A 21615-nucleotide genomic window follows, 5' to 3' on the forward strand; every position below is an offset into this window, starting at 1 on the left:
ATAATCAAAAACAAAACCATCCTTATAAAAAACACGATAATCCTATGCGGTCATTCAACCCAAACGGCTGTAAAGTGTCATTTCTTACTGCTTCCAGTACAGTGTATCTTAATTGAGACACATTGTGTCCTGCTTCCTGCCAATGCATGGCCACCGTTGATTTAACATTCTTCAGTCTTATGCTGCTTTTGTGTTCCGTGATGCAGACTTTTATTTTCCTTTCAGTGATGCCCACATATATTTTGCCGCACAGGCACTTAATGGCATATACCACGTTTTTAGAATCACAGGTGCTAGTGTGTTTCAAGTCAATTGTGAAACCTTTTAAACGATGAGTTAGTTCTCTCCCTCTGATGACATTGTTGCAGTATGTGCAGTTACCACAGAATTGCATCCCTTTAAATTGCGTGGTGCGGTCTTTGACAGCAATTCCTTTAAATTGCGTGATCTTTGAAAAGCAAAAATGACTTTGTTTTTGTTAGTGCATTCTAATTCAGTCTCTTTTTCAATCAGATCCCAATGCCTTCTAATGATATTTTTTATCTTACTTGCTTCTGTTGAATATTTTAGAACACATATATTGAAATTCTTCTCAGTTCGTTCGCTCTTCCTCAAAAGAGTTGATCTTTCAATCATTTGTACTTTTTGTTTGGATTCATTGATTAAAGTTGTGGGATATCCTCTTTTTATGAAGCGTTTAGCAAAGGAATCAATGGTTTGATGAGCTTTCTCCTCTATGCTAGTGATGCGTTTCAATCGTAAAAACTGCGAAAAAGGCAATTGTCTTTTCAAAGCTAATTGGTGAAAACTGGTAAAGTGTAAACCGCTATTTCGATCTGTGGGGTTTGTGTACACATTGGTCTTGATGGTGTGATCCTTGATTTGTACTAGCACGTCCAAAAACGCTATGCAGTTTCTGTTCATGGTATATGTGAATTTAATGTGTTGATGACACCCATTCAACTTTTGGATGTTCTCAATAAGGTGACTTTCTTCTCCATTCCAAATGATGAAGATATCATCTATATAGCGTTTAAATGACACCAGATGTTCAGTCCATGTTGACTCTTTTTTTTTTTTTTTTTTTTTCAAAAACCTTTATTGGAGTAAGCATAGAAAAGTACAAGAATGGGCCTACAACCTCACAGGCTGGCCGCTAATAACAAGGCACAAGGCATGAAATAAAAATGTACACCCGTGGTTAGGCACAGCTCGAGTACAAAGCATTACTCTACAGATATCACAGAACAATTTGTATTTTTATTTTACAAAAAGAAAAACAAACACTAAAAGGCGAATGCAGATAATTAAGGTCAGCCCAAAGAACGGAGGGGACGGTCCACGATCAGGAGAACACATCCAGAGCCCGGAGGCCCCAATCAAGTCGGGAGGGGGGGGGGGCAGCGTGGAGAACCGGAAGTATAAAAAACCTTATGGAAAGGTTCCGGGAACGCTAGTCTAGGGAGAAAGGACAATCTCAGCGGTGTCTACAAGGGGAGGGGCGCAAATACCCCCACGATAATCATTCCACTGGCCCCAAACCTTCGTCCACGCCCTGGGTCTGCCCCTGGCCACATAAACCGTCTTCTCACGAAACATGGACCAGTCCATGTTGTCCTCCCACCTCGAGACCTCAGGGGGCCTGGAAGCGCCCCAGAGTTGCGCGACATCCCGCTTCGCAATCATGTAACCAAGGGTAGCCCATCTGGTCTGGGCCACAGAGTAGTCAGTGGGCTCCCACACATTCAACAGACATCGTCGAGGCTCAGGCCGCAGGGCCACATCCGTTACAGCAGTCATCACCTCAAGCACAGCAGTCCAGTAAGCAGCTACAACTGGGCACTCCCAAAGGATATGTAAAAAAGTCGCACTCAAACCACATCCACGCTTACATAGCCCATCCGAAGAAAAGCCCATCGTAACCAGACGCGGACCAGTGACATAGACTCGATGAAGAATCTTAAGTTGAACCAAACGGAGACGGGCGGGAATGGCCACCTCCTTGGGAGAAGAGAGTGCCGACTGCCAATCCTCGTCGTCCAGTACCAACCCATCGCCAACCCAAGCCTCCCGAAGTCGGACCAGTAAGTCCGCCCGATTATTAATCAATTTCTTGTAAATCAGAGAAATAGTGCTATCGGGAAGATGCCCATCAAGGACACGGTCCTCGAGGGGGGAAGATTCAGGCAGGGCCTCATCAGGAACCAAGACTGAGGAGAGGGCGTGCCGGACCTGCAGGTAGCGAAAAAATTCCCTACCACTCAAACCATATTCCGCCTGGAGGGCCTGGAACGACTTCACACAACCGTTCGAGTACACGTCACCCACCTTACAAATCCCAATCACATCCCAGCGGTCGAAACCCTTGGTAGACCAGAGTCCGCCCAAACGTTCCGAGGCATAAAGCGGCGTCGCCAACGTCAATCGACCCTCCCACCCCAAACTCACATTCGCAGCTCGCCATACAGTTACTGCAATCTTGGATGGGCCCACAAGATGGCGCCCGGCCGATCGGGAATAAAGCGCTCTAGCAAAGTCCCCACCCGGAAGCTGGAGTCTATCCATCTCGAATGCAGGATTACGACCCGGGGAAAACATCACGTGATTAATGGCAGACAACTGGGAAGCCCAGTAATATCGCTTGATATCAGGGAGCGCCATGCCCCCGTCATACCAGGGGATGGTGAGCTTTGCTAGTGCGATACGCGGTCGCCCATCCCATATCAATTGCCGTTGAAGACTCTCAATCTCTTGGAAATAGGTCTTAGGAATAGCGTCATAGGAGTTGTGAAGCGCGTAAAGGAATCGCGGCAAGGACATCATTTTAAACAGGGCCGCCCTGCCCAGAGGAGACAAAGGAAGCTTGCGCCAGCGGGCCACATCCAAGCGCAGTCTAAGCAACGGTGGGAGGAGATTACGCTCAAAGCGGAGCGTCGGGTCCAACGTAATAAAAATCCCTAAATACTTGAAACCCGACTGGACCACCTGGATAGGAAGTCTGCTCGGCAAGGGGGGCAAAACCCCCGAAAGAACATATACACAGGACTTGGTCCAGTTAATAACGAGGCCCGAGTTGGCTCCAAAAGAAGCAAGAACGTCAAACAGAACCGACAGAGATTTACGCGGGGAGGTGAGATATAAAAGGATATCGTCCGCGTAAAGCGAAACGCGGTCCTCAAAGTCCGGAGACCAGCGAATCCCCTTGAGAGACGGTTCCCACCGAAGCCAGGCAGCCAATGGTTCCAAGGCGAGAGCAAACAGCAACGGAGACAAGGGGCATCTCTGACGGGTACCCCTGCCAAGGGTGAAAGGAGCCGAGACCCTACCATTCACCACTACTTGCGCCAGAGGTGCCGCGTACAGCAACTGGACCCAACCAATAAACTCAGGTCCAAAACCAAATTTCTCAAGAGCCGCCCAAAGATAAGGCCACTCCACCGTGTCGAAGGCCATGGATGCATCCAACGATGCCAAAATGGCCGGCTCCGTCAGAAGCCCCGCCCTCGCGATCGCGCCGTGAAGACGACGTAGGTTCAGAGCCGTGTTGCGATGTGGGATAAATCCAGATTGATCCGGATGGACCAAGTCACTAATGACCGTCAAGAGACGGGATGCCAGAAGTTTCGCCAATACCTTGGGTTCAACATTTAGTAGGGATATGGGCCTATAGGAGGAACAAAGATCACGTGGTTTACCCTCCTTGGGGATGACAACTATCGTGGCCAGTCTCTGATCATAAGGGAGAATACCCCGTTCCCGGGACTCCAGAAACATGGCGCGGAGATACGGAGCCACCCTATCGGGACGCAACTTATACAATTCGATTGGCAACCCGTTCGGGCCCAATGCTTTGCCCGAACGGAGGGAACGGATGGCAGTAGCTATCTCATCAACCGTAAAGGGGGAGTCCAACGCCACACGGTCTAAATCAGAAACAACGGGCAGGGCTATATCACGCAACAGAAGGCGAGAGTCAACCACATCCCTCACAGACACAGGGGTATACACCACACGGGAGTACTCGGCAAACCGGTCAACTATCCCAATCGGGTCCGTTACACTCACACCACATGCAGACCGAATCACGGGTACCACACGATTAGCTCTCTCCTTCTTATCCAGCCACGCCAGCAATTTACCCGCTTTGTCACCCACATCATACAAACGTCCCTGTTGCTCCCGAAACATCACTTTGGCGGCATCCGTAACCAAGGACTTATAAGCAAATTGTTTCAGACCCAGGGCATGGAGCTTCTCAGGCGTGATACCAGATTCCAAACCCTCCTCCAATGCAGAAATCTCCCCCTCAAGATCAACCACCTCTCTATTCCTCGCTCTCTTAGCCTCAACAATAAGGGAGAGGGCATGCCCACGAATCACGGTCTTAAAGGCCTCCCAGAGGGACACAGCAGATGAAACCGACCCCTCGTTATCCAGAAAATACGAGTCCAAGGACTTAAGCAATAGGGTGCGGGTCTCGGTGGAGGTAAGGTACCACGGATTAATGGGAGCCACCCTGCCCACTGCCTCCACCCCAACCTCAAAACGAAGCCAGAGCGGAGAGTGGTCAGAGATACCCCTGGGCATGTGCACAATCTCACGCACCGCCGGGGACTGAGCCGCAGGCATCAGGAAATAATCCAGCCGAGACAGACTCCCATGGGCACCAGAGTGAAAGGTGTACTGAAGCTGCGTAGGATGCAAAAGCCTCCAGCAATCCACCAGGCCGAAGGTATCCAAAAAGCCACCCAACTACTGCTGAGCCGCCGGGGTATCCCTAGGGGGGTGGCGATCATGGAGGCCAGAGACTACCGAATTAAAATCACCAGCCAGAAAGAGAGTACTATCAGGAAGGTCCAACAAGACACGGCCCAAATCTGAAAAGGTAGAAGTCTGCAAGCCGGGGGGCACATATACAGTTAATAAGGAGAGGGCACGGCCTTCATATCGACCCACAAGGACAGCAAACCGCCCCCGGTCATCCTGAATAACATCATCAATAGCCAGGGGGAAGGAAGCCCGAATAAGGATACCCACACCCCTGGAACCCGAGGTAAACCCCGAATGTGCTATGAGGCGATAGCCCCACCTATTCATTGCGTGACAAACATTGCCTATCAAATGAGTCTCCTGCAGGAAAACAATGTCAGGGGATAAACGTCGTATACATTTCAACACCACACTTCGTTTTATACGATCACCCAGACCGTTAACGTTCCACGAAACAAATCGCAACCCGCTACCCCCCATCCCACCCGACAAAGCCCAAACCCCCCACCAATGAGCATGACCACAAAAAGCAATTCAAATACAGAATAAAGTCGCCTTGAACACAGAACACACAAACAACTAACTTCCCAACCACCCACCCCCCAAATAACAAGAAAACACCCCCCACCCTGCACCCCTGCAAAAAGCTAAAAAGCCCCCCCAACCTGCAGTGTGCCTGTCGCCCAATAACCCCTATTCTACACAAAGACCCCGGAGGAGGAAAGGCTCCGTCCCACCCGCCCCCCGATCAAACCAATGGCGAGAAGAAGACTATACATCAAAACACAAATGAGATAGAGGAACATAGGCTTACATCCCCGGACCAGTTATACAAAACAAGGCAGCAGTCAAAGACGAAACGTTCAGCTCTCTACACCACCTTCAGCACCGCCCGGGTGGGCTTCGGACTCAGTCTCAGGAGGACGATTAGGCAGGGAGTCCAGCCAGTCATTCGCAGCATCTGGCCGATCAAAGAAGAAAGTTCGATCATTATAATCTACCCGCAGCCTGGTCGGAAAGAGCATTGCGTAACGCATCCCCAAGTCCCTAAGACGTTTCTTGGCACCACGAAATCCCATACGCTGCTTCTGGACCTGTTGGGAAAAGTCCGGATAAAAGTTCACCGTGGCATTTTCAAAGGCTACCGGGCCCTTCACCCGCGAGGCCTGCCGGATAGCGTCCCGATCTCTGTAGTGGAAAAGCTTTGCAACAATAGGTCTCGGCGGGGCGCCTGGCTTGCCCTGGCCCCCCGGAACACGATGTGCGCGCTCCACTGCGAAAAATTTACTAAGGCCAGACGGAGAAAGGTGGTTCTGGATAAGGTCTTCAACCAGGAGATCAACCGAGTGGGGTTCTGGATTCTCCGGCACACCAACCACGCGAACATTACAGCGACGTGCCCTGTTCTCAAAATCCTCCAAGCGCCGGGTCATGAAATCATTCACCCTACGGAGATTGCCAATCTCCGTCTGAATATCAGAGACGTCCGTCGTGAGGCTGGAAGATTTGATATCCAACGACTTCACCTTTTCGTTCGTCTTGGAGAGATCGGCTCGAATCAAATTCACCTCAATTGCCACAGTGTCAAGTTTGTGGGCCAAAGTTTCATACTGTTGGCCTATGGATTCCCTCATGCCAGAAATGGCACCCATGATGTCCTGCAAGGAGGGCTCCGTCGACGCATCCGTTACTTGGTCCGACGCAGTAGGACCGGGCAGGGCAGCTCCGGGGGACCCCTTAGAGTGGGTATAACGATCCATAACATTAGATTGAACCGGACCCCCGCGCAGAGGTGTCTTCGTCTTGCGCGTCTCTCGGTCCCCTCTGCCCGCCATTTTGAAGATGCGTCACGAGTAATGTCACCAGGGTCGACGGACCGGGCACCAGAAATGGAGGCCCCGGGACCAAAGGACTTCAAGAGGGGTATCACCAGGATAGAGGCAGCCCACTCCAGGAACAGTGCAGCCAAGGGCCAGACAACCTACGTGTGTCCCGGCCGCAGCTCTGGCCCGACCCTCTCACCAATGTCCCAGTCCGAGGCAGAAACGAAACCGAAACTTAAGAGGGGGACTCACAAGACTAATCCCCCTGCCGTTGTTGTTCAACTCCAAGACGGCCACCGAATCTCACCCAGTCCCGGGCGCACTTCGGGGGCGGAGCCCAAAAGTTCAATCGAACATAATTCAGGCACCCGATGTCCAAATCAGTTTCTGAAGGGTCCAGGTGGATCAGCCCAACGTCCTCTATATGAATCCTCGCAAGAAATCAGGATTAAAGCAGGATATTAAGCCGGGAGTGGCGGGGGTCCGGGGAGCGCTGGGCTCACGCGGCCATCTCGGATGCCCGCCAAGCTCCTCCTCTCCCATGTTGACTCTTGAACAATGTTTTCCTGTTCAAATTTTGACATGAATATATTCGCGTAGGTGGGGGCTCCGGCAAAGCGCATAGATGTTCCATTGCATTGGGCATAGAAGTTATTTTCCCATTCAAAATAGCTGTGATACAAAGCAAAATGCATCAATTCTAACAAAAAAACGTTATTGGCTCCAATAAACTCGTTCTTCAACAAAAACCACTCTATGGCTTCCAAACCTTCGTTGTGAGGGATTGAAGTATACAGCGAAGTTACATCTATTGTGCAAAGTAACCAATTTCTCATGTCTTCTTTGGGGAGAATTTCCAAATGGTTTAAAAAGGATGTATTGTCTTTTATATATGTTTTCCAATCCTGTACCATTGGCTGCAAAAAATGATGTAGGTAATGTCCCAATGACTCTGAAATGGACCTACATGCTGACACTATGGGTCTAAAAGGCGGTGATGTTAAGCATTTGTGTACTTTTGGAAGCATATAAAATTGAGGACGCCTAGGGTGTTGGTTGTCCAAATATTGATATGTCTTTTGACTGATCCACCACTGACCTCTAGAGCTTTTTTGAGAATGTGTCTCAAAATATTTTGAAAATCAATTGTTGGATCTTTTTCAAGTTTCAAGTAGATGCCTTGATCTTGTACGTGCTCCAGCACACTGTTGTGGTAAAAATCAGTATCCATGGCGACTAGTGCGCCGCCCTTGTCTGCCTTTTGAAAAGTAAGATTAGGATTCTTTGCCATACTTTGTAGAATGTTCCATTCTTTTTTTGTAAAGTTTGACTTCTTGGATTTGCCAAACTTTTATTTATTTTTATTTTATTTTATCACAATCGGTTTTAACCAAACGTTCAAAAATGTCTATGGTTTTGTGGGAAGACGGTGCTCAGAAAGTACTTTTTTTCTTGAATTCAACATACTCTGGACTCGTGGTATTTTCATCTTTGATAGGTAGTACACTAAAAAAAGTTTGAGTCTTAAAGTACGTAAAAATTTGAAGATCGCAATTTCGGTTTCAGCAATATTACTACTGTAAGTAGGACAGAATGATGTACCTTTGTTGAGAACTTTAATTTGATCTTGTGTAAGTTCCACACTTGATATGTTAATGATTAGGTCACCTTGGCCGTGCTCCTCAGAGATCTCTTCGCTTTCTCTGGCTCTGTTTCTTTTACCCCACCGGGTTTTTCTATGTTGGGTGCATTGTTCGCTGCCGGACTTATGGACAAAAAAGCCGCCTTTGTTCCTTTCGTTCCTTGTACACTACTCACTTTCGTAGATGTGCTTGCTTCTTCATGAAGTGGTGGCCTGTTTTGGGCTACTTCTGAATCTGAAACAACGCTTTCTTGTGATGAACTCGTTTGTGTCTTTTGTTGCCATTTTCTTTGGCTGTAAACTTCCGCCCAGGTATAAATTTCCTCAAGTTTGTAATCTATAGTATCTCTGCGATACTTTTTAATCTTCCTTTCATGTATCTCCCTTTCGTACTTTTTCTAATTTTTTGTTGATGTCATCCAGCATCTCTTGTAAATTCTCATATTTAGATAAATCATTTTTGATGATGGACAATTCCTCTTCCAGATTTTTCAAAATATGATATAATTCCTCCACGATTAACAGGATATGGTCCAAAGAACATTTGTTTAATATTTGGTACCATTTCTCAACGAATTTTTTGTTGTTTTTACATAACATGGGCTTAAGTGTTATTCTTAGACCACGTGGAATCCGTTTTTTTTTTTGGTAATGGAACAATGTTGTTGCGTGAAGTCGCTGATTGATTTCTTTACAACTCACATATTCCAGCTGTTTTAGGAGTTGCGTGACCGTGTTGATTTTTGGACTAAATGTTTTTGCTTCCTGGATCAAATCATAAATGCCTGAGGCGTCTTCAGATGAAAAAACTAAAGTCTCTGCTTTATTCGTGGTAATTTGAGATAAACTGTACAGGAAGCAGTAAGAAATGACCCGGGTACTGACCCACATAAACAATTATTAAAGACAGAATTCTTTTGGATCAAAAAACACTTTACAGCCATTTGGGTTGAATGACCGCATAGAATTATCGTGTTTTTTATAAGGATGGTTTTGTTTTTGATTATGTCTTCTTTGTATATTTACATCGTTGATGCTGTACACAAAACTGCCTTTTTCACAGTTTTTACGATTGAAACGCATCACTAGCATAGAGGAGGAAGCTCATCAAACCATTGATTCCTTTGCTAAACGGTTCATAAAAAGAGGATACCCCAAAACTTTAATTAATGAATCCAAACAAAAAGTACAAATGATTGAAAGATCAACTCTTTTGAGGCAGAGCGAAACAACTGAGAAGAATTTCAATATATGTGTTCTAAAATATTCAACAGAAGCAAATAAGATAAAAAATATCAGTAAAAGTCATTGGCATCTGATTGAAAAAGAGATTGAATTAGAATGCATTAACAAAAACAAAGTCATTTTTGCTTTTCAAAGATCACGCAATTTTAAGGAATTGCTATAAAAAAAAGCTATCAAAGACCGCACCACGCAATTTAAAGGGATGCAAATCTGTGGTAACTGCACACACTGCAACAATGTCATCAGAGGGAAAGAACTAAGTCATCCTTTAAAAGGTTTCACAATTGACTTGAAACACACTAGCACCCGTGATTCTAAAAACGTGCTATATGCCATGAAGTGCCCGTGCGGCAAAATATATGTGGGCATCACTGAAAGGAAAATAAAAGTCTGCATCACGGAAAATAAAAGCAGCATAAGACTGAAGAATGTTAAATCAACGGTGGCTATGCATTGGCAGGAAGCTGGACACAATGTGTCTCAATTAAGATACACTGTACTGGAAGCAGTAAGAAATGACCCGGGTACTGACCCACATAAACAATTATTAAAGGCAGAATTCTTTTGGATCAAAAAATGTAACACTTTACAGCCGTTTGGGTTGATTGACCGCATAGAATTATCGGGTTTTTTATAAGGATGGTTTTGTTTTTGATTATGTCTTCTTTGTATATTTAGATCGTTGATGCTGTACACAATACATTTTGATATATGATTTATTAATCCACTTAGTTTTTATTACTCGCTATGTATTCATCAGGTAATAGCATCAGAACCGAGGGATTTCTTTCATAATAATACCAGTTTGGGTTTTTTCACAATTGTTTTACACATATTTTTACTGCACGTGTGCACTTTTTAGTTAATAGGCTGCTTGAAACTGAGTAAGTTTAATATTTAATTCAGTGACAGCATTAAAATCTATTAGTTTCATCATGATTTCATCAGCTTTATAATCACACATAATATTTCGTTAACGTGCTAACCAATCGTCTTTTATAAATAACTTTTTGTGAATAGGTCGCTTTAAATTCAGTAAGATCCAGTAGCGTGTGATTACATCACGATGTTACACACGCCACACGTGATCGCGCTAGGACGCTATTCGTACAGCGCAAGAAAATAGTGTGTTTGTTACTGCCCGCTTAGTATGGCGTGCAGCTTGTACGAGAGTGCTGTTTTTTGTGAACATCAAGTAAGTTTGTATTTAAGGAGCCTGTTATTTCAGCGAAAATATGGGATTATTTTGGAGTTGTGCTTAGTATGCCAGTTTCCTTGCAAACGTTTTACCGTTACAAAAGGGACTCCATGTTAACTTGTCAAGCAAGCCAGTGGGTAAAATATTTATTGTCATAAATTGCTAGTCATAAACTAATCGCTTCTTTCACACTTTTTTATCACTAAGTCACATTCTTTAATTAGTCATTCAGGAAACATTTTTGCATTACAATTATGCAGCTTGAACATGCAATTTGGATTAATTCTTAACAATATGTACATTTTTTTTGATTTGTATAGAGACTGTATGTGGTAAATAACATGATATATCTTTGCTACATTTTGATATAAAATCAGGGACTAAATAGTTTTCTGTTTCTTTTATTTATATATACACTCCTGAGGAAGGGTCAGGACAATGACCGAAATGCATTGGGTATAATTCAAGAGATTGAATGAATTTGTTGTGAATAAATGAAGAAATCATGAAAAGAACATAATTCAATAAAAAAAGTTTGGAACTTATTACAAACAAGGATATATTTTTTTGAGAAATGTTTTTGAGAAATCGATAAGGAACTCAACGGTTCCCTGTAAATAAGTGCACACCTTCTACAGAACGGGAGGTTTCCCAACCAGATCAGTCACCATATTTTCTAGGCACTTTGACTAAGTGCAACGAATGGAGCAGCACTAAATTGATTGGTTGAACATTTGATGAACATGTAGTGTGCACAGAGCATCTGTAATATTGTATGTCCTGTGTTACCACATCTCCTAATCAAACGCAAAACACGTATGGTATCTTGAGGACTTCTGGCAGACCATGGATTTCGAATGCAACTTTATCCCAAACGATGCCATCTGTAACAGGGAAAGCTGAAATGTTCACAAGAGGTTGATCACATTTCATGATATGGGACGATGTATGGGGAGCCAAAATTCCATCAATCTACTTTACAGCAGATCGTTGTGGCAAATAATGTCCAGTGATGAGTAAAAAGAATACTGTCACAAACTCAGTCGACATGAAGGGGAAAATAAGGATAAGCACCAACCATATGTAGATTCAGGGTGGGACCATGTAAGTTTTTTTGAACTAAGAGATGAAGATACTCATTTTTGTTGGTGGTGGTGCGACAGAGGAAGACGAGGAGGAAGAATAATAAGAGAAGCTTGTACTGTCCCCAAAATAACAGCTTGCCCCAATGTTTATTAAGGGTTGTAGTGCAGCATCAGCGTGATGATGTAAAGGACTGTCTGGTACTTCAATGTGGGATTCATCCCCAGGATAAGCATACTCGATGTCTGCGCTGGAAGCGGATGAAGGCACCACAGGTAAAAAGTAAATAGTAGTCTCCATCCCGCTCTCAACTACACGGTCATTAGTCAAAGAAGCTGAAGCCATTGGAATCAAAGAAATACCGTTGCATGAAGCACTAGGAGTCACACTATTGTAGTTTGACATTGTTGACTGAAATGTATCTGTTTTCTTTGATCTGTCACCAACACAGGACATACACTCTGATGATTGGGATGTACAAGCAGTACATTCATTGTTTTTTTATTTAAAGTATTATGGTGCTTTTGAAGCTGAATTATGCTGATTTATTCTGTTATCAACATTATGGCAATCATTTTTTGCACAAAACAAACACGGTAAGGCTTGTTTCAATTACACGCAGTGGGAACATTGTCCATTTCCCTTACAGGAAAGTTAAAAAAAGCTTAGAAATAAGTTCACCTATTTCACTAGTTACAACACGTCCGATCCAGAATCCTAGTTCTTTAAATTGAAATTGCTGTCTCAATCTAAATTTATTCTGACACTCACAAAATTGATCTATTCCAATGCCTTTAGAACTGAATTGGCCTTACAGGGTTATGATCACTGGAAAGATACCATTGATTTAAAATCGATTTGGGGCACTAAGAGTTGGCAGGTCCAGGGAACCGAAGCTTTGCATCGTCCATGTCTAATTCCGACTCAAATAATTTTTTTTAATGACCCAGTGCACCAAACTACTTGTTTTGGTTTGGCTACTGCCAAGAATCTGAATATTCAATCCTTTCCGTCATTGGTGGAGTATGATAATTGGCGGAAACACACCAAAACTACCATTGATGTATTACAAGCTCTGTTTCGAAATGACAGTTTCAATATCTCTGATGTTGACCCCTCAGGATGGTTGTTGTGGCAAACCACTTCAAACGCATTTCAACTGCGTTTTATAATGTAACGACCGGTTTCACCCACACTAGACCTGATCCCTTTTACCCACAATCACACTCTGTCACCACATATTCAGTGGGAAAATAGTGCCAACGATGGTTTGAACACTCTACTCTGTCATCAGTGAAACAACACCTGTCCCTCTTGTCGAGCGACATCAATTTGGCAGATTTTATCTTGCATCCTAAAACTCCATGATCAAAGAGATTCATCTATGAGGCTTACAATGAATTATGGAAACTTTCGCAGATGGAAGGAGCGCTCCGTCTGCTCCAAATTGCTACAGTAGTGGACAATAGCATAAATACACTTTCTTCCCGCATATTTTAGATAAAAGTGTTTCTTCTGTAATTGACATTGTTCAAAGTGATGTATCTGTGTTATACCATGGTCAAAATCAATTGTGATCTGTGATGCAATGTGCATGGACGTTACTAACTCTCAAAATGGGAAAAGTACCATGGGATTATTTTAACACTTTTACTTTGTTTTTACCATTTAATCTAACTGATAAACAGAGATTTATGTCGATGAAAAGATGCTACATACACGCTATTACAATTGGAACAATTAGAACACTTGTCATTTTCTGTTGCGGAGACCGATTTGGTTGCATGGTTAATTCATGGCGTTATCTCTCTGCCATTTTCGCTATTTCAATTTAAATCTTGCATGAAACATTTCCCAATTGACCGCTTTGAACCCCTGGGTGGGTGGTACGTTTCTCAATGAATAATGGTTCCTGCCTTTCACATACAGATTTCAACGGGAGTGTAACAACGTTTTCCTAACTGGGGTGGACTGCGATACCAAAGTAGGACATTCCCTGGTTTGCAAACAAAAAAAGTTGCACGTCGCTTGTAATGTGTCTGCACCTAATCTGGCTTGTTTTTTGAAAGGGGCGCCTGTCCCAGCAATAGTTCCCACTCTCAAGTTGCTTTCTAACGGCAATTATCTTATCTAGAATAACCACGACTGCTGTGGTTTACGGGCAGACGTCCTGTATATAGTAACAGTTTCGCAACCTGTTACATGTTGTAGCAATGTGCTTTTTGTAGATAGTTCCATTTGGCCTTCCATTCCAACTTTGAAAGCAGACTCAAAGCGCTATTGTTTCAACAAGAAATGGCTCTCACTTCCGCTCGAGGGACCTTCGAATTGCAGGTGGCTAGAACATCTAGTGAGATACAGTCACTGCTGAAAACGAATCTCCCACTTCATTTTGGGGAACTGGTACATCAAATATTTAATGCGTCTGACACAGAAGGCGTTGCTTATCTTTTTAAACTTATGGGATCCGGCCTTGTGACTTATTTTGAGATGATTTTTGGAGTAATACTGGGATTTATTCATTCTTTTTTTTCCAGCGCCTATGGAGGGTACCCCTTAATCCTAGCGCTGGTGGGTGGCGTCCTAAATCTTCGGCTGATGTTACGCAATGGCTACCCAGCATGTAGTAATTCACAGACCTGGCCAATTGCAACTGTACCGTGGCTGAATGCAACAACTTTTTGGTTGCTTGTCATTAGCGACGCTTAGCGTAAGTTATTGACTAACTTTTCCCTTTGCCTACTTCTCTTGTGTGCAGCCAGTGTTTTACTGCCAGGGGTGCCCTTTCTATTGAGCCCTGGATTTATGCCTCTCCAATACGTCATGCACGGAGCCGGATTATGATCTGTTAGTGGATCCATTACTGGCCCACGACCAGGTCTGTTCTCGGGATGACAGTATGGCGCGTGCAGCTGCACTTGGAGTGTTGACTGAGTGGGATATCTGTGCGGCTGCGCAGAACTTCTTGCAACGGAATTTCATCGAATATCACGCAAGTTGCCCAGACCTGCTCTTGGATGCATCCGTTTATGAGGAACATGTGTGTTCCTTCGGACTACTTGATTGGATGGCATCCCTTTTTGCTAGGAACGATAGGGATGACCTTTTGTAACAAATTGCATTCTTAGGTTCACGTACTTTACTTAATTTTCTATCTCCAAATTAATCCCGTTCTCAAGGAACAGAAACTTTTAAATGACATTTTATTTTCTCTCAAATCAATTTTTTTTTCCCAATTAGTTTTTTTCGAGCGCTTCTTGACTCTGCATCCCGTTGAACTCTGGGTGTTTTGTCTATAAACTACGACCTTACCAAGGGGAGGGTGCCATATGGCCATTAGGGTCATTGACGACATTGCTAAGTTAGCATTCTGTTATGGACGATAGGGATGCCCTTTTGTAACGTATTGCATTCTTAGGTTCACGTACTTTACTGAATTTTCCATCTCTCAATTAATCCCGTTCTCAATGAATAGAAACTTTTAAATTATATTTTTTTCCTCTCAAACCAATTTTTTTTCTCCATTTTTTTTCCGATCGCTTCTAGACTCTGCTTCATTTTGAACTCTGTTTGGGTGTTTTGTCTATATACTCTGACCTTATCAAGGCGAGGGTATCATATAGCTGATAGGGTCATTGTCGACATTGCTAAGTTAGAATGAGCTCTACTGCCATGATGCTGCTTTTGCGCACATTACTACATTACTTTATTTTGCAAGACTCTGTGCCTTTCACATGAGAACTGTCTACTTTCTGCGTTCTCTGCCTGTTCCTGGAGTTTTGTCTGAACTCGATGTGCAAGGTCAATACACAGAGGTCGGCAAGGCCCAGCAGCAGTTGGGCAGTTGGGATGCAGGCCAAGGAGGGTTGCGGCACTGTAGTGGCGGGGGAGTGGTGCCAATTAGGAGGATGAAAGCTTCTGGCACTGGGCATGGACCTTGTGCAGACGGGTTTGTCTTTGGCACACCAGAGGTATATGTGCTGCGCATCATCGATGTAGCCGCCATTAGGTAGGAAGGGGAAAGAGTTCCTGGGCTGGTGGGCGGGGCTAGTGGGAGCGATGGGAAACAGGACAGAGTACAGCGTGGTAGAAAGAGGCATAAAAAGCCACTGCGGAGGGAATGGGCAAAAGGGGGAGCAAAGGGCTGGAAAACGAGAGGAGGTCGAGGAGCAGCAGCAAAGATGTAAATGCTGGCAAGCAGAGGCAAGTGAAAAGACAGATATAAACAAGCATTGGCATAGCCAATAGGTCTCGCCTTTGGGACCTTATAAGTGTTTAGCCATGCATCAGTGGATGTTGTTACACCAAGGATATTGTGCTGCATAACTAAATACTTATAAGGTCCCAAAAGCAAGACCTTTTGGACTAAGGTTGAGAGTTGTCTCTCTTTCCAACACCCCCGCCCCCAAACGCATCCCCCCATTTAAGAAGAGAAGTAAGGAGGAAAAAAAAGCTGAATCTGAAATGAGGACCGATTTTTAATAATAATAACCAAACTTCCATAAGAATATTAATTTCATTTAAATTAAAACTGACTTATCACCTTTGCTAAAACGTGCTTAATATGCCGGAAATAATCAATGCTTGAAGGAGCCCAAATCGGTGAGGCTTATTGAAATCAGTAAATCTGAGGTGCTTGTCGCCGGCTCTACCTTGGCAGAGAGGCAGCTCGGAAATAGAACTCATTTACCGCTCTTACCCGGGAAATCCGCAGAGCAGTAATGATATAATTTGAGAAATTGTGACGCCAATTTGCGAGCAGCTCTTTGTGCGCAATCATTTGCATTTTTTCCCTCCACTGCCTGCCTTTTCTGTTAATCACAAGTAGAGATGTGATGGGTTTTTCCCCCCTTTTTTTGCAATTTGACTTATTTCTCATTATAAAACTTCAATTTAGTAATTTAGCACAATGGAGGGAGAAAATGTAACCAAATCTTGAGATAGCCCCATTTCACTCAGAAACACCTTCAGAGCGCGGGGAGTGTGAGAAAGGGGATATTAGAATTGGAAATCTATTTAATTTCGCTGCTGGTTAAAATAAGTGTATGTTTTAAAAGCCCTCATTGAGGGGCTGCTGAAAGGAGAGGCGCGGGCCTTGTTATTTTAATGCAGATTTTATGAATTCCTATTCCATCAAAAGCCCTTTTAAACATGGTTCTAACATATGCAGTGGCAGTGAGAGAAAAGGCCTTTTGACTCTTTCAACCTTGTGTCGCGCACTGAAGAGCAGCCCTGTTTTATCTGATGCTTCCCGCTGTGCAAGGCTGCCACCTGTCCCTGTGTCCTACATGGCACCTTCGAACTGTCTGTGCTTTGTAGTCGACAGCGATGCGGGCAGTGCGATTTCTGAGTCTGTCTGTGAACTTTTACTGGGAAAGGTGGGACATGCACCTGCCTTTGGCCATTTGCGTGCTTTCAGTTTTTTAAGCCACACGCAATGGACAATACAATGTATGCAAAAAAAAAAGCCACACGCACGAGTTTGCTGAAAAGCTGGAGTGATTCCAAGAGGTCATCTCCTAGAGCAGCGCATGCGTACTGCGCTAGGATCGACCTAAAAAGCGGAACAGGAGCTGCAAAGGTGCCTAAATTGGGGAAAGAAGGTTAAAGTGGCAGAATGACAAGAGAACAAGTGAGATGTTAAAGTGGCACGAGGCAAATAAGGCCAAGAACGAGTGAGAGAAAAGTGGCAAAAAGCCAAAAGCGAGTGAGAAAAAAGATGTCAAATTCACGAAATGGCAAAGAGGTCAAGAGCGAGTATAGCATAGAGAGCAAGTGGGAAAGCAATAAGAGCGGTGAAAAACAAAGGTCAAAGAGGCAAGAAAGCAGGGAAGATGAGACACGAGTAACAAAGCAAGAGAGAGCTAAATAAGAAAGATCGGAGATGAAGGAGAGAGCTAGGTGGGAGCTTCTCACTGCACAGTCGAAGGTCAGTCCGGAAGGGTTTGTCCTTGTCGGCAGACCAGACAGACACAGGTAGGTGCCGCAAGGTAGGGCAGGTGGGGCTTGCTTAATGATTTAGGTAGCATGTTTGTACTATCTCGGGCATACAGAGCGGTTCTGGATTGAGTCCTGGATCATTCTTCTCTGGGATTCCCACATGCTTGCAAAAGGGATAGAAGACAAACTCAAGGATGGGAAGACCTGATCTGTGGAATACCTGTAGCCACCAACCCTATCCGCAGTTGTAAAGTTTAGAGGTTTAGGGATATGACAATGTCTCTGAGGAGAGGTCCAGGGGGCCTTTTCAATGGCCTCAGGAGTTAAGAACGCAGAACTCCTGCTGCTGGTACAGTTCAAATGTTTGTGGTTTCCTATACATTAGAGAAACTTCAAGATGGGGTTCACAGTAGGCTACAATTTGTAGTTTTCTGAGGGTGACAATGTAAAACAGCAATCGATTGTGTTTACTGTCTGTTGAACACAACATTTATAAAACAATTTAATTCTAATCCGCTATTTAAAAAGAGCAGAGTAACAGTGTTTCAAAACGTTTCCCATTTTGCATTAATTTCTATTCTAAATTATATTTACCAGTATCCATACATAATTATTTTTTACCAAATGTGATTTTGATAATCAATTATAAACAAGAATTAGTAATGTTCGTAGCTGTCCTTTCTCAATTTGAGAACAGTGTGCTACAACTGCTTAGTATTAAACATATATTTCCATTTCCTTTATTCTTAGATATTGGTCGGGATCACCTGGTGACAGGAAAACAGGCCATGGAAATAAAGCACACACTAATAGAACCTCGATCGCTGTGTGACAAAATATGCACTACTGGGCACACACACGAGTTCCAAGCCCGAAACAAGCTTTGGGTTCCCTCCACTGGTAAGCGATCGATCAACGAATATAATTTGTTATGAGAAAAGCCTGTTTCTTGCAGTTCACTTTCACTAAGTCATTGGCTCATTAATAGGAATTATGTAATGTAAAATAAGTCTTTCCTAAAGAAGACTTTCTTGAAAATGTGTACAGTCGAAGAATTGGCGGCAATTATGTTTCGTTGTCAATGGATTTTTTAAAGGCGGTGAATGGAGTTCGTGTTCTTAACAATGTTAATATTTCTTTGAGTTTGTCGTATTCAGTTGTAGTTAATAAATAACTACTGTACATATCTGCGACCTAATATATTTTATATACATTTTCCAAAGTTCTCTAAATGTATTTCCCCAGCTGCGTCTTAACTTGGGGAACAGTGGTTTTGATGAATGATTTCATTTTATATGAATGAATTATATAACATTTGATGCATAGTATCCCTGTGATGCATGTCTAGAATTAATTACACTTTCTAAGCTTAACAAATAATTATCTGTAAATGACAAACATAGACTTAAATAAGAACTATGGCTTGTTTTTCTCCAATGTCCAGCCGGACAAGGAATCATTTATTTTCAAACGTTTTTAGGGATATTGAAATACGTGAGACACGACATGAGTCAACAAACTGTTTACATGCCTGTACCAAGTAAGGGGAAGGAGTAATAAAAGGAAAACAAAGAATAAGGAAGGTTGAACAGGCAAAAGAGTTGGAGCAAACGGCGGCTTATTATACAATGCAATCTTGTGCAAGCACGCACCAACAGTCACTGCAATAATTCTATACAATTGTAACATGCAGTTCTGTTAAAACAGTCGACGTGACGTTTCGATCCCTAGCTCCAAATACTAACTGAGATCATCTTCAGGACTAGTGTTTTATGCTATTGCCTGAAATGTTAAAAGCCTGATCACGATTAACATAGGGTGAACATGGCGCGTCTGGATAAGAAGCCTTTATGGTGAGTTGAGTCACCTGAGCATGTCCATGCGAAGCCTGTTAAGGCTTCCGTGCATAATTGGGCGGGACGACAGTAATTCTGATCAATTTTGCTCTTCCTAGTGTTGAACCTGTGCCTTATGGGCTGGGGCCCATAGAGTTTCAGAGCCTGGAAATTGTGTACGGGGCGGTTGCGGGATTGTGCAATCCGCTTCCCTCTGATCCTCGATGGGATGGTGTGTCCAACTTCGTCCCGTCCGTCCTGCTCGATGGCAGTTTTGAACTGCCATCGAGCAGGACGGACACTGCAATAATTCTATACAATCCTTGATGGGATGGTGTGTCCAACTTCGTCCCGTCCGTCCTGCTCGGTGGCAGTTTTGAACTGCCATCGAGCAGGATGGACGGGACGAAGTTGGACACACCATCCCATCGAGGATCAGAGGGAAGCGGATTGCACAATCCCACAACCGCCCCGTACACAATTTCCAGGCTCTGAAACTCTATGGGCCCCAGCCCATAAGGCACAGGTTCCACACTAGGAAGAGGAACATTGATCAGAATTACTGTCGTCCCGCCCAATTATGCACGGAAGCCTTAACAGGCTACGCATGGACATGCTCAGGTGACTCAACTCACCGTAAAGGCTTCTTATCCAGACGCCCCATGTTCACCCTATGTTAATCGTGATCAGGCTTTTAACATTTCAGGCAATAGCATAAAACACTAGTCCTGAAGATGATCCCAGTTAGTATTTGGAGCTAGGGATCGAAACGTCACGTCGACTGTTATAACAGAACTGCATGTTACAATTGTATAGAATTATTGCAGTGACTGTTGGTGCGTGCTTGCACAAGATTGCATTGTATTGTAAGCCGCCGTTTGCTCCAACTCTTTTGCCTGTTCACCCTTCCTTATTCTTTGTTTTCCTTTTATCACTCCTTCCCCTTACTTGGTACAGGCTTGTACCCAGTTTGTTGACTCATGTCGTGTCTCACGTATTTCAATATCCCTAAAAACTTTTGAAAATAAATGATTCCTTGTCCGGCTGGACATTGGAGAAAAACAAGCCATAGTTCTTATTTAAGTCTATGTTTGTCATTTACAGATAATTATTTGTTAATCTTAGGACCTGTGTTCTTGATAAAAATACTAATTACCCGAGGTCCTCAGCTACCTAAACGGGTTCCCTTGTTACCTATACTGCTAGAATTAATTACACAGCAGCTTGTTTTATGAATAAATCTTTGTTGGGAACACTAATCTCCCAGGAGTTGGTCATTTTACAATGATAGGTGATTTCATCCAAGGAACATGGTAAAATTACCAACACAACATGGCATAATGAGTATAAGTTTTTTTTTTAATAAACAAGTGTTATTGTCATCCAAGCACCAATAAAATATCATCAGTTCTAGTGTCACTGATAATACCACATTTCATTTTTTTTAAACAATTTTTATTGGGTTTTACTATATCCACATTACATAATAACCATCACCACCAATCAATTTGGAAGATCGATCGCCACACTTATTGGCTGCCCATATTCTTTAATATCCCAAACCGTACCAATATGTCTTCTCTGTGGTGTCATATGCAGTAAATATTGATACCTATATCCCAACGTTACATCAACCCCCAACGCCCCCCTAACAAAATAATGTTTCCTCCCCTCTTCCCCCTCCCCTGTCCCTCTTCCCCCACCGGTGTGATGCATCATATAGTGTTCCACTTCCAAGGTGCAGGAGTCCCTATCCTGTGAAACAATCATTGCACCTGGTCAGGTTCGGGCCGTCTAGAAAGGATGTCACCTCTTCCCCATCACCCTCCACCTGGTAGTCCTGCAGAGCCTGCACCAGCGTTTCCCATGCTGTCGCTGCCTCCAGCCCCTTCTCATTATTCAGTCTCCTGGCCTGCCGGTATCTAAGTGTGCTTTCGCTGCTTGCCCATTTTAGAAACACATCTCTCCACCTCCTGCCTCTTGGCCCTATTGTCGCCTTCCAATGTTTTGTGATTTCTCGCTTCGCTAACAGCAGCCCCATGTCCACAAACTTGCTCAATATTTTAGTTTTTGATGTAT

At 43.7% G+C, this 21615-nt stretch overlaps 1 protein-coding gene across 18 annotated transcripts in view; it reads left to right on the top strand.

Moving 5' to 3' along the window:
- LOC144826666 (mucosa-associated lymphoid tissue lymphoma translocation protein 1-like) overlaps positions 1 to 21615 on the top strand; it is a 1784778-nt gene that overhangs the window by 1592450 nt on the left and 170713 nt on the right. For all 18 annotated transcript variants that reach the window (XM_078685246.1, XM_078685243.1, XM_078685249.1 and 15 more), the window contains one exon: positions 18452 to 18601. In XM_078685246.1, coding sequence (XP_078541372.1) covers positions 18452 to 18601 — 150 coding nt within the window. The remainder of the gene's footprint in view (positions 1 to 18451; positions 18602 to 21615) is intronic.

This window comes from Lissotriton helveticus, chromosome 3_2 (genome assembly GCF_964261635.1).
Source record: "Lissotriton helveticus chromosome 3_2, aLisHel1.1, whole genome shotgun sequence".
Classification (NCBI taxonomy): Eukaryota; Metazoa; Chordata; class Amphibia; order Caudata; family Salamandridae; genus Lissotriton; species Lissotriton helveticus.